The 14,648-nt window shown below is 41.1% G+C and overlaps 1 protein-coding gene across 1 annotated transcript in view; it reads left to right on the plus strand.

Annotated features, from left to right (window-relative positions):
• SYN2 (synapsin II) overlaps window positions 1-13,896 on the plus strand; it is a 145,786-nt gene extending 131,890 nt beyond the window's left edge. Inside the window, exons 11-13 of the mRNA XM_053377672.1 lie at window positions 4,672-4,732; window positions 9,171-9,411; window positions 12,985-13,896. Coding sequence (XP_053233647.1) covers window positions 4,672-4,732; window positions 9,171-9,411; window positions 12,985-13,120 — 438 coding nt within the window. The 3' untranslated portion in view covers window positions 13,121-13,896. The remainder of the gene's footprint in view (window positions 1-4,671; window positions 4,733-9,170; window positions 9,412-12,984) is intronic.
• Window positions 13,897-14,648: the final 752 nt, after the last annotated feature.

The following is a 14,648-nucleotide window of genomic DNA, read 5'->3' on the forward strand; positions in this document are numbered from 1 at the left end:
TAAACTAAATCCTTTGAACAGTGCCTTAGCGCTCTTAACAGCACGGGCTTTTAGGCAAATCTCACAGCAGAGAATATGGGCAGCTTCAGTCGCTGTACTTATTCTGAAAGTGCTTGGCTTCACCCAAAGTATTGCAGCTATTGATATTCAAGGGCTAGGTTGGGCAGACTTTCTGCAAATGTCAAGCGTACGTACAGAATGCATAATTAAGAAGCTGATGGCATTTAAATGTAATGATGAACAACTTCACTCAGGTCAGATCAGTGAGCCAATTTTTTTTTTTAAGGATTATCTTGCTCATGTTAGTCTGGGCATGCAAACACCACATTTAGAATATATTTTGTCTTGTTTCTTCTTCATAATGTGCTGAACAAGCATACATTTCAGAAGGCATAATATAGAACCTGTATTGCCCCTGTTACGCATGTTCCCTTTCAGGGCATACAGGACTCCTGTTGGATCTCAGCTAAGTGCTGGATCTCTTGAGGGTTTTTTATCCACCAGGTGTTTTTTAGTTCTCTGGTTCCTCTTTGAACCTCAGCCTTAGCGCTGGCATAGGTTTTTCTCTTAGTGGCACAGTTTCTATCTCTTTACCAGATCTGAAAGGCCTTCCTTTTCTTGTCAATCATGCATTCAATCTCACTGTCATTCTCATCAAACCAGTCCTGGTGTTTCTTGGTTTGGTATCCAATAGTTTGTTCACAGGCCGCAATAATGGATGTTTTTAGCTTGGTCCAGTGTTCCTCGATGTTATCAGGGAATTCTGAACGCAGATGGTCCTTAAGAGTCATTTGAAAGCAATCCCGCTTAATGGGATCTTGAAGGGCTTGAGTGTTCATTTTGCACCTTGGTTTCCTTCCTTGAAGCCTGTGCTGAGGTATAATCTTGATAGCCATCGTGGAGCATATTAGTCGGTGATCTGTCTGGCACTCGTCGGCACTTGTCATAGTACCACACTTCTAAAAGATAAAGAAGCTATTACACTGCACTGGAAAGAACATTACCAACATCTCCTTAACCGCAACTCCCCCGTAGCTGCTGAGGCCCTCTCACAAATTCTGCAAAAACAAGTTAGAGATTAGCTTGCAGTATCTCCAAATCTGGGAGAGTTGTGTACAGCTATTAACCAATTGAAAAACAACAAAGCCAGAGGACCTGATGGGATATCTGCCCAAGTCTTCAGAGTGCGTGGAATATAACTTACACAACAACTTCACAAGCTCATCAAAAAAATCTGGGAGAAAGAAGAGATCCCAGCAGACTTTAGGGCTGCCAAAATTATCAATCTCTTTTAAAAAGGTGATAGAACTGATTGCAGAAACTATCGAGGCACCTCTCTATTAGCTGTGGCTGGCAAAATTATTGCAAGGATGTTAGCAAACCGTCTCTTAACAATATCCGAGGTGACCCTTCCTGAATCCCAAAATGGTTTTTGGCCCTCTAGGGGACAGTGGACATGCTTTTCACTACTCAACAGCTTCAAGAAAAATGCAGAGAACAAAACCAACCCCTGTATATGGCATTTATTGACCCGGCTAAGGCTTTCAACACTGTAAATTGTAATGCCCTGTGGACTGTCCTTCTGAAAAAAGGCTGTCCAGACAAATTTGTGAACATCATTCGGCTCCTCCATGATAATATGACAGCAACAATCGCAGATAACAATGGCTCTCAAAGTGAACTATTCACAGTAGGATAAGGTGTTAAACACAGTTGTGTTATTACCCCAACTCTATTCATTATTTTCATTGCCATGATCCTAAACTTTGTCAAAGGGAAACTCCCCACTTGAGTAGAAATCATATATCGAACAGATGGAAAGCTCTTCAATCTGAGCAGGCTGAAAGCAAAGAGTAAGGTTACCGTAACTTCCGTCATAGAGCTTCAGTATGCTGATGACAAGGTAGTGTGCGCACACTCAGAGTATGACCTCCAAACCATCCTAAATATCTTCGCAGAACCTTATGAAAAGCTTGGCCTGTCGCTCAACATCCAAAAAACCAAAGTGCTGCACCAACAAGTACAAAATAAACCCTCAGCACTGCCACAAATCCAACTCAATGGAGTAACGTTGGAAAATGTCGATCACTTCTCCTACCTGGGCAGTTACCTTTCCACAAGGGCCAACATTCATGCCGAAATCCAGCATCGCCTGAGCTCTGTGAGTGCGGCTTTCTCCCAATTGAAGTGCAGAGTGCTTGAGGACCAGGACATTTGCAGGGAAACTAAAATGCTTGTTTACAAAACTATTGTACTACCAACCCTACTATATGCTTGTGAAACATGGACCACTTATAAACACCATCTCCAACTCCTGAAAGATTCCATCAATGTTGTCTCCGAAAATTTTTACACATCACTTGGGAAGACAGGCAAACTAATACCAGTGTATTGGAAGAAGCAAAGATCACCAGTGTTGAAGCAATGATTCTTCAGCATCAACTCCGTTGGACTGGTCATGTTGTGCAGATGTCTCATTCTTGTCTTCCAAAGCAACTACTCTATTCCAAACTTAAAAATGGAAAGTGTAATGCTGGTGGTCAACAAAAGAGGTTTAAAGACTGTCACAAGGCAAATCTTTAAAAATGTAGTATAAACACCAACAATTGGGAAACACTGGCCTGTGAGCGCTCCAACTGGAGAACAGCCTTTACCAAAGGTGTCATGGGCTTTGAAGACACCCAAACTCAGGACGCAAGGGAGAAACGTGCTAAGAGGAAGGCATACTTGGCAAATCCACACCGTGATCAACTCCTGCCCGGGAACCAATGTCCCCACTGTGGAAGGATGTGTGGATCCAGAATTGGCCTCCACAGTCACTTACAGACTCATTGTTAAAACTGTGTTTATGGAAGACAATCTTACTCAGCTACTAGTGATCACCAAAGAAGAAGACTTTCATTTGTAAAACAAGCATGCTATTTTCAGCACGAGAATTTTTTTGAGTTGCATGAATTTCCATGACTTTGACATCCGTCTAATTTATCATCGTGAATCAGAACCAATGGGTTCCCACTATCCCTCAGGCATGGCAGGCACTTGGCTGCAGAACCATTAACTTGGAAGCCTTCTGGCCACTGCTGATGCAACCTAACTGACTGGCTGCAAAGCACATGTGTTTCTTTTGGTTTGGCCTTCATCAGCAAGTGTGCTGTGGCTGTGCGATTGGCCTAAGGTGTCTGCAACTTCTGATGGCTATTTGATAAATAAGGGCTCTATGCCTGATACAAGTAGGGAACTGGAGTTACTAATTAGCGGGCAGCAAGTGCATCCGTAGGAAAGTGTGCAAGGGCTATTAAGGTTTCAAAATGCTTAAACAAAGCATGTATTTGAGGAAATCCAGTGACCAGGAAGTATGAGCTCGCATGCTGGGAAGCCTAATTTAAGGCAAAGGCATTTCCTTTTAGCTGGACTATATTAAACTTCGATTGTAAATCTGTTGGTTTGGTAAATATTTTAAACTTGAGATATTAATTACAGTTGGGAACGTTTGAGAAATTTAAACAGCCCCTTCATTTTCCCTTTCTGGCAACTTCAAATGCCTCAATATCATTTTCTTCAGCTCCATGGAAACATTGTGTTCAGGAAGTCTACCCACATAAGTGGACATCGTCCGGCAGAGGAGATTGTGACAAACCCTGAACCAGAATAGGTTTAAGTCCCTGTGTGCAGCAGCAAAAAATAGTTAATCTAAGCTGCATCAACAGAAGTATAGTGTGCCAATCAAGAGAAGTAATAGTACCACACCTGGAATCTGTGTCCAGTTCTGGACGCCATAGTTTAAGAAAGATATTGACAAACTGGAACATGTTCAGAGGAGGGCAACCAAGATGATCAAGAATCTGGAAACCTTAGGAGGAACGGTTGAAGGAGCTGGGTCTGTTTATCCTGGAAAAGAGGAAACTGGGAGGAGATATGATAGCTATCTTCAAATATCTAAAGGGCTGTCACATGGAAGAAGGAGCAATCTTGTTTTCTCCTGCTCTGAAGGGCAAGACCTGATGGTTTTGATTCCTCATTTAGCATCGTTGTCTAGTTTGGTCCTGTGACAAAGTTCATTTGGGAATTACTCAGGGTTGCACAACTTGTGTTCCACCAAAACAAATTTAGTTTAGCAGGTAGGCCAGCCACAAAAATTGGGGAGATTTTTGAGCCATTAGTAGGCTATCATACATTGTAGGGGGGCCGTGTTCAGCTTGATGGCAGCTAAAACAATAATTTCACAAATCTCAAGGTGTTCATGAACATGAACCAAGGCTTCAGAGTTAAATGCTTTTTGGCCTGGCTAGTCATTCTGAATGTAATGTCTATCATAAAAGACACACCATGAAATGTTCTTTGAAATACAGCAAAGAAGTAATTAGGCAGTATTCCTTTCAAGGTGTGTATAATCTAAATTTATTTTTGTTTTAAATTTTGCAAGTTAATTTAATTTTCCACACTATTTAGGAGGTTCCTGAGAGATTGAGATGCAATACTTCTCCAGAGCATACTGGCATGTGCCCTAAGAGATGACTTTTACTTGATAGGAGATTCTTAACATGCAGGAAGAGGCTTCCTCGAATGACAAAAACTTTCTCCTAGGTGTGATTCCTTATTGTAACTCTGCTCATTTGACCTCTCTTCTGTTTTGCTTTCCTCCCCGCCCCCTTTTTTTCGTTTGTCTTGCAGAGTGGATCACTTAAGGAGCCAGAACCAAACAAAGTCCCACCCCAGCGACCACCTCCTCAAGGTTGTTTACAGTACATTCTCGATTGTAATGGCGTTGCAGTAGGACCAAAACAAGTCCAGGCTACTTAAATTACTGAGACCAAAAGCAAGGGTTAAAGCCAAAAAAAAAAAAAAAGAGGAATCAAACAATACCAGTTTTTGTGCAGTTTTTGCATTGTTTAAGTGCTGACCTGGACTGTGTTTTTTCTATGCAGTGTCAACTATACTGTCTGGTTGTTTATCTGTTCATGTTTGTGTTGTAATGCTTACTTATGTTTCTCTGTATAACTTGTGATTCAGGGCTGTTGTCAACAGTGTACAAGAATTGTGCCTCTACCAAGTCAGTGAGACTGTTTATTATGGATGGTTAGACAGGTTTTTCTTTCTTTCAAGTATTCTATATTGTGGGGTAAAAAAAGACTAACCAGCCCAGGTTGAAATTTATATACTTTTGCTTAACTCTGTGAGTATGTGCATTATATTTGTTTGTTTTTTTTAAAAAAAATGTGCATGATTAATGTAGAAAGGTGATTATAATATTTTTAAAGTCTCATCATTGAATGAGGCATCATTAACTTTTGAGTTCATACTTATAGGCAGTGCTTTTTGTGGTAAAAGAAAATGAACTCCTGGAATTCTTCTCTTGATAAAAGTGCAGGGGGTACCAGCACAAAATGGCTGCCAAGGGCGGCAAAAAAGAAGTGACAGAATTCTGTACTGGTTTGTACTGTCGCAAAAAAAATACTGCTTATAGGTAACATGAAAGACAAGTGCTTTATTTCATTTATTTCCTATGAAATATGAAAGAATTATTTCCAGGAATACATAAATATCCTTTATTTTCAATGCAGATTTTTTTATTTTAAAATCTGCATTAAATTATTAGCCTCAGTGCTATAAAAACGGGCCACTTACGTGCAATATTGATGCAAATGTGAGGGTACTGAATGTATTTAAGTTCAGTGACAAAGGTTCTCTAGTGGTTATGAAGTAGCCATCTGGTCTTGTACAAAGCTAAATCAAGTGTGTTTACTAGATATTCCTTATCTACAAAATTCAGGTAAGCTACAGCTGTTTGTTAGAGGAAGTCAACAAGGCCATTAAAAGCCTTGCTAGATTAATCATCACCTTTTCCAAATATTGGGCTAGCCACATGTTTTTTTTAAGGATTTAAAAAGTGTGTGGTACATGGACTCAATGTGTGGTTGTGCTGTTGTATGTTAGCTGAGGCTATAGCCAAGTAATTAAGATGCAGCTGTCATCTGATCTATCATTCTGAGCGTAAGCAACAGCATATATGAAAGTATAATTAACATATGGCTCAGAACAAGTAAAAAGGTTTAGGCTTAGAAGTTCACATTTATGACTCAAGTGTGTGTAAATAATAAATCAAAGTGACCCGGTGGGTTTTACTTTTCCAAACTTTCTTATAGCCATAATTGCTTATGACTGTCACATAACCAATGGCTATGTGCATAATCTTAAAAGCAATATCTAGGCAGGGCAGTTAAACTGTTATGGAAAATCTAGCCTGTAAACGTTAAAAGGTGCACTATTATACTAGCTGTGAGCAAGGCAAAGGATTGTGTTTTGTCAATTAGAATCCCATACTAAGGTAAATAGCAGTCCCTAGGTTAATACAAACAAGCCTGTTTTCTTGTGAAACAATGCCAAGGTCTGAATTTATTTTCCTTGCAAACACTGCCAACAGAATTATAGCTCAGTTACCAAGTGGTTTTATTTGTTCTGTTTTGTTTTTAAATTCAGGCTAGTGAGCTGCAAATTTCACGCTGCTTTTGATGGGAATTTCAGTGCTTGTTGGGCATGCCACGGTGTCTTGCCCGTTTTTAGTCTATTATAGTATCATTCCGCTTTTGTGGTCATTGTTTCTGGTTAGTGATCTCTTGGTAACTACACGGATGATTTCGATTGTGTAGAATGAGTGCATCCCCTTCAGCCTCAGGTTCACACACGCCCCTCCTCACCTCCAAATCTCAACCCAAGTGAACAAAACAGCCTCCTGCCCTGAGGTGAAGAAATGAACCTACTGACTGAATGCCATTTAATATCAAGCCATGAGTGTTCTTTTGCATGTAGTAGTCTGAGTATTTACAAATGCTTTTGTGCATTGTTTACGAGCTCTGTGTGTGCGTGTGTGTGTGCGTGTGTGTGCACACGTGTGCCTGCAGACCTCAGAGAAAAAGAGCTGCATCCCAGCAGGACTTCAGTGCATTTATTGCAAAAGGTCTTCGGAGGGCACACACTGGTTACTTCCTGCCACAGATATTAAGCAAGCCAAAATGTCTCTGCATGCTAGCATGCTTAGGTGCAATATTGTGGGATATAGGGAACTGATATTTTGCAGTATAGGATTAATGTTCCAGGGGGTTGGTGTGTCTTTGGTTTATTTTATTTTCCCCTTTCCTTTTCTTTTTGTAAAAGCTTTTTTATTATTGTTGCTGCCTTTTGTACCAAACCAGCTGCAAGAAAGTGAGCAAATGCTGAAGTGTGATTGCAGTATATATTTTGTGAAATATCTTGTACAGCTTAATGTGCAATAAAAAAAAGTTACATCTGTCTTCAGTGTATAGTTTCTGGCATATAAGCCTCAATATCTAAATGGAGAGGGGGGAAAGTATTTTCTGCTCAGCAAAGAAAAAGCTAAACGAGAATGTTTGTTTTAGGGTGCAGAACTGATCCGCCTCAGTAAAGCCACCCATTCAAAATTCCACCAGTCTCCTGAAAATAGAACCAGTTGGTCTTGAACTTACTTCCGAAAAAGACATAAGCCCCATACATGCTGCACAGCATGTTCAGGAAATGTGTGAGTGGTAGGGTTGGAATCATACCTGCTTGCTCCAGCTGTGTCCTGTGCAGACCCAGTATGGCTTTTGAACAGACCTACATGCATCGAAAAGCCAATCTGCATATACAGCTTGTTTACATAGAAAGTCAGCTCACAAGATCTCTGTTGAAATCAGTAGGACGAGGGGCGGAGCCAGCAAGCATGATCTCAACTCCTCATCTACCTATGAACAGGCATAGTTTCATTTGAGTGGAAGTGTCTTACTCCTTGAGCCTATAAGTCTGCCCTGTTTGCAGTGCACTGAGGCACACATGGAATTCCTCCTTAAGAGAGTTTCCCCATCGCTTTGCTGAAGAGGTCATTTCTGTGCTTGCACGTGAATGGGAAAGCCCTTGGAAACAAATAGCTGATAAGTGGGACTTATCCTAAGTCAGGCCATGGGTGCATCTAGCTCAGTGTTTGTCTACACTGACCAACAGTGGCTGTCTAGTGTTTCAATCAGGTGTTGTTCCCTGGAGATGCCAGGAACTGAGTGTGGGACCTTTGGCATACAACGCATATGCCCTGCCACCGAATCACAATTCCTCCCTAGCCCAGTGAAAAATTTATTCCTCCCCCTCCCCCCGCCATATTACCAACATGGGGCATGGCTGATTTTGATGGGAAATGTCTCAGTTCCCCTTGGGCTCATGGAACTAATTTCATGATCCTTTGGTTCCAGGCCAAGGAATTTCATAATGCCAGTGTTGGTGCAATGCTACGCTGTGATATAGTGGAGTACTTATCATAAGCATTCATATGTTGGCGTAATAAGTCAAGCTATAAACCCATTTAAATGCACCTCAGAACATTGGACCCTTTAAGATCACTGTGACTAAATTGGTTCCCCTTCAGGTAGTCTAGCTTAACTGGTAGCCTTACAAAGGTGAAGCAGGTGGCATCTGGTGAGATATACTCAATATACTTTCAAGCACCTGCAGTTCTGTCTCAGCTGCATACTTAATAAACATGGAGCTACACCGGATTGATATTCTCTGATAATTAAACAGTGGCTACTGCTGTAAGGGCACATACTTTGTCTTTTTCAGAAAGGCTCTTTAGGGCCCACTGAGTAGCCGCTGCAAGTCTGTGTGCTTCTATATGGCATTTAAATAAGCAAGAACAGCAACAAAAATCCTAACACCCGCTCCCCCCCCCACCTTTAGCAAGAAATTGTGTTGTTGGTTTACATTACCATATGCAGAACCATAAAATACAGCTTCCTTCTAGGCATAGCTCCCATTGCAATGGAGCAGTAAAGAAATATTTCTTACCATGGAAGTTCAGAAATAAAATAGAGAAATGTTGCAATTAATGTAGCTTGTTGTGGGTAGTTATTGCCCTGTAACAATCTCAGAAATATTTTTTTTAAGTTACCATTGCTAAATTAATACATTTTTTAGGGCACCTTGGTATCAGTGTGGAGGTTTGCAAATGTGGCGCTTCTGCAAGTTACACGGAATTATGGCTAATGGTATCAACAGCAAAGATGTGGCTCACCTATCCTAGACACGCTGAACTTTATTGGTTCCAAGTTTATATTTGTAAGTGTTAGATATAAGAGCTAGTACAAAATTACTGATGCATTATGAAGTTTTTCTTGTACTGAACCTAGGGGGCCCAGTGCAACCCCAAGGAATGCAATCACAAAGCCAGGAGCCATTGCAACCACAGCGTGCGTTCCCTCCGGGGCAGTCAGCAAAGCCCTCGAGTTCCCTGCCTCCACGTCCACCGGGCCCTGCAATTCAACCACGTGCTCAGGCCCCAGGTCCTTCAAGTGCTGGGCTATCTGCGGACACAGAGACGAAACCCTCCACAGCTCCACCACAGAAACCTCCAGCACATCCGCAACTGAAGTAAGGCTTTTCGTTTATTTTCTCCACTTGTTTCATATGCTTTCCTTTGCCAGTGAGGTTTGAATACAATCTGTACAGATCCCCTGTGTTGTTGTTGTGAGCATGTAACATCTTTGCACCAGGTTGACCTGAAGCAGGGAAATTTCCAACAAAGGCAATAACAGATGTTGAAAAAGCTCTCCGGTAATTTGCAATACATGCAGATTTCTGCTGCCACGAGGCCAAATTTGATAATGGGTCATCCTCTGTTTCTGCCCACCAACCAAAAAGGCACTGACTCATTTTTGAATGTGCTGTCTGTAAGTCAGCTGCTGAGGAAAAGAAGGAAGCCTTATCTACTTAAACTTTTAACCTTTCAGCCACTCAAAACAACAACAGATTTTCAGTTTAAAAAGGCTGCTCCGAAAGTCCATGATACATTTTTCATCCAATTTTTTCCCAAAAGTTCCAAAGCTATATGTCGGCATGTGTAGGGCTGTACCCAGTCGATCCAAATGCAGAAAGAGAAAGACATACTGTGTAAGGCCAGTAACACAGAAAGAGAGGAAATTGGCCCTAGTCAGACATTTGGTACCTCGAACATTTAAACCAATGCCAGTCACATATTCCGTGCCAGTCTGAAAGAGACTCTTCTACTCAAGTAGGGGTTTTTCCTTGGCAGAACCCTGACTGATGGGCACCAACCTCCTGAAATGGGCTATTGTTTGTACCAAATGCCTGGATATATAACTGTTGGTGGAGCAGGAAAACCAAGTAATCTGCAGTTACATCCCACAGCTCTGGCCATATTGGAATCTTACATAATGCCAAAGAATCTTTGCCGACACTATGTACAGCAGCAGCAAGGAAACAATAGTATTAACAGCACATGCGGTCTTGCCAAATCATGTGCAGACAGATTGCAAACTCAATATATATTTATCTATTATAAAATGCATATCCTGCCTGACGCTATCCAGCTTTCAACAAGAATTAACAACTAACAATAAGCAAATTATGAAATACAATAAATAGCAAATAATTAAAACGATACAATGCAGTATCCTTAATGCACATGCAATATAAATTCTAAAATACCTTCAGTTATGCTTGTAAATATTAAATTCATGATTATTGAACTCTATACTACTGTATATTTCCCCTATAGGGCAAATAGCAGCTGGCAGGACAGGAACTTAAAACATGAAGCAAACACAATCTAAAAACCCCAACTACAGTTATTAACTTTAAAAATGCAAGCGATCATGCTCATGGATCTCCTACCTTAATCTCCCCATTAATGAGATTAAGTACAACAGCTTGGATACCAAGAAATGTTAACTCAAGAGGATTCATGGAAGGATCATGTGCCTCTCTAGAGGCTGGGGGGCTTTCTGCATGATCAGCTGCATATTGTTTTCAAAAAAACAACTGAATTTTTGCATTCTGAAACAAAAGTGGAAGGAACACGGAGGAAATAAAGGATAACAGACATGATTAGCCCATCATGTAGAGCTGTTCCATAAAAAAAGTATATGAACAAAAAATGTGGCTATTCTGCAGTAAACACCTACTGTGGAATCATGGAAATGCAAAACAGGGGCAGGTGTGAAGGTGGCAGTGGAATCCACATGAATTGTGTCCCCGCCCCAAAAACACTCCTTTCATTATTTTCTGAGACCAGCTTATCTCATTAGAATACATACACATAGCTAAGGTCTTCGCTATATCAACGGCTGTAATAGCATAAGGAAAATAAACTTGAATGAAATATTGGTCTGGAGCCTTTCTAATGGAAATAGTAAAATGTTTTATTTCCCTGTTTCATTTTACCTTTATTCTCAAATGAGATTTTTTTTAAAAAATCCATTATCCAGAGAAAGATATTTTGAAAGTCTTCGCTCGTATCCCAGTCCTAAGTAACTGGGCTAGTGCCATCTGCCTGCCATGCCAGAGTAATACCCCTGGAATTGCCAACATAAACCACAGCTTGGGAAGTTGCCCTCCTAACTGAGATCAGCATGTCCCATCCTAATCCTTTATTTCCTTTGATGGGAACGTGTTAGGGTCTTTCCTGAACACTTGAAAACTGTATGCATGTGGTGTACCATTGAGCCTTCCCTGACAGGTTCACAGCCTGAGTCACAGGCTTATTCCCATTCATATTTTAATTTTCAAATATGAAAAAACAAACATACACAAACTCAAATTGCCAATGGGATTAACTGTACTCTGTGCATTTGGCATGTATGTGCCTTGCATTCTCACCCACATGCTCTTGCTTAACATGTGCGTGCAGGTTATTAGCCCATGAACAAATATTTAATTAGGCCGTTCATTTTTGAGTTGCTAATCAAGTGAAGCCTTGCTTTGCCTTTCCACCGCCTCCTTTCCGTGAACACTAAACCCAAGTACAATGCAAACGAGAGACAGAACACCACATGCAGCACCGCTTGCTCTGGTTTTCAACAAAGTTTGGGGTTGAAAGCAGATGTTGCCTTGTGCTGAGACATAGTACAGGAAGCGCAAGCAGCCTCACAACCTTTTCCTTCTACTAGCCTTAGATTTTATAGCATAACTAAAGCCCAGCAGTTTTGCTACTGTCCACACTCTGCATACCTGCATTCAGTCAAGTCCTATCAAATTAAGAAATCTTGTTCCAGGGAAGTCGCTTTAGGAATACAGAGCTAAACTGAATTTCTTTGAGTCTTTGAGTTTGAATATATTTGTTCCGAGGTGCCGTTCAGCAGCCATTTTCTGTTGAGCTGGATTATAGAATCATAAAACTGTAGAGTTGGAAAGGGACCATGAGGGTCATCTAGTCCAGCTCCCTGCAATTCAGGAATCTTTTGCCTAATGTGGAGCTCAAACCCACGACCCTGAGCTTAAGAGTTGTATGCTCTACCAGCTGAGATATCCTTACATTGGATGCAATCTATAAAAAGTAAAGCGTGTTTAAGGCTTTAATCCTAAACACATTTACTAGGAAGTAAATCCCATTGACAACAATGGGTCTGACTTCTGAGGAAACCTGCTTAGGATTGTCCCACACATCCCACTGAAATTAATGTAAACTAAAATTAATTAAGTCCTCAGGACTGCACTCCTAAGCCTCTGAGAACTAAATGCCACTGAAATGAGTAGAGCAGGTTTCCAAATAAACATGGTTAGGATTAAGCAACAATTCCATTCACTTGAATGGGACTCAGGCACTCATGTCTCCTAGAATGTATGGAGATAATTTTTGGTCCAGAATTTTTTTGTATGCCCTGATGGACAAAATGATTCATGTGGATTACTGTGACGCTTTCCCCTGCAATGTGTTACGTTCTGTGTGAAATAGCCCAGCACAATGCATATACATTGCCGAACAGCTGGTCATGATGGTCAGGTCTGAGTCTGCATCCATATCTCTGCCCAAAACACATGATCATCTGTGACAAAAGCTAACAATGGTGACCAGAGAAGGAGATATGGCGGGCAGAGGTCTATATGTCCTGCTTCCATTGTATGACATGGTAAACAGAATTCTGAGGTATGACTGTAACAGACAACATGCATTGATGTGCATTTTGCTTTGTTTTTATCTTGCAGCAAATCACAGTCTCTGACCAATGCCTTCAACTTCACTGAGTCATCCTTCTTTCGGTCATCTGTGAACGAGGACGAAGCAAAAGCTGAAACCATCCGAAACTTGAGAAAATCCTTTGCCAGCCTCTTTTCTGATTAGCCATATAATGTTTGGTTTTGTGCGTCTGTAACACATTTCAAAGTTTGCCGCGAACATAATTTTGCAAACATAATTTCCTTGTGAATGACCCTCCTTTGCTGTTCCAAGTGTTGTATTAAGCAATATGCTAAACTATTTTTAATAAGGGACTATAATGAGACAGACTTCAGGTATTGGGGGGGGGGGGACCCGGCTTTTTTAAAAAGCCAGAGAGGAATAGCTATACAGCAGAATGCTTAAAGTCCTCATCAACTGTGATAATGTGGCCTTACCGTGAAATGCACTAGGTCATCACATTGGACTCCCCTGTGTGAAATCATTAGAGCAACACACCATTACATAGTGAGTTTTCTCCAGCATTCAACTCACTGCATGTTTGTTTGTTTTGTTTGTTTGTTTCAGGTGTTTTGTTCTGCAAGGGTACAGTCTTTAAACCTGCTTTCTTGCCCCCAGATCTTTAGGGTACAGCTTCACAGGGCTGTTTCCTGTTAATCTCCTTCACCTTGTCAGTAACTAAAGCAGTTTTCTACCCCAGCAAGCTTTCCGTCAGATGAATGTATCGTTCTGATATGCTGCTAGGAGCAAACCTTGGAATGAACCATTGTTCTAGAGCTTTGTGTCTATATTATTGTATCCCCATATGTCTGTTAGACAATTTTTTGCAAACTGTTAATGGTAGCCTTTGATTTGTAAAAGACCATGCATGACCTCATGTTCTCCATAGTTCCATGTTACCTTCCAATAAATGCAAAACCCTTTGCCTGGCAGTAGACACACTTCTGCAGGACTGGTCTGCACTGTAGTGTTGATTTCTCAAACAAACAGCCCAAATTAGATGGCAAAGCATTATTTTTCTCATTGTCAGCCGTACTTATTCATCAGCCAAAAAAAAAGAATATATCCCTCTTTTGCAGTACTTGACAGAAACCACACACTTCTGGACTGTACGGTTGCATTGCTTGTCGGTACACATGCACTTCCTGCTCTACGAACCATGGAATATGTTCTACTTAGCACCAGATTATAGGACCACACTATATCGTGATGCACTGTACTCACACATCCTCTACCACTTTCCTTTCATGCTAATCCCACTGAATTATAGCATGCCTGATTCTTATGCTAGCCATGCTTTGCATGAAGCAAATGTTTTAAGTTTGCTTGCTCTTGAGAGCATGGGTGCTACTGCCCTGTTCTGTGGTACAGCAGACTTATTCAAACGTACGCCACACCAAGCCAAATGCAGCCCATCAACCATCTCTAGTGGCCTGGAAGGGGCTTGCTGCCTGAGTGTGCTAAAGGGAGGAGAGAGCAGTTGTCAAGTACCCAGTAGACTGTAAAGCTAGTAGGCTGCATGTGGCTCTGTAGGCTCAGATCTGAGGGCCTATGATAAAAGGAAGAGTCCTTGGGTATCAGCTACCAAATTGTTTTTCCTTCCATGCAAACTCTCCCTGAGTACATAATTGCATGGAAAAAGTGACGTGTGGAGCAGAGGCTGTATTTCTGTCATTATAAAGGTGGCAGAAAT

This window comes from Podarcis raffonei, chromosome 2 (assembly GCF_027172205.1).
Source record: "Podarcis raffonei isolate rPodRaf1 chromosome 2, rPodRaf1.pri, whole genome shotgun sequence".
In the NCBI taxonomy this organism is placed as follows: Eukaryota; Metazoa; Chordata; class Lepidosauria; order Squamata; family Lacertidae; genus Podarcis; species Podarcis raffonei.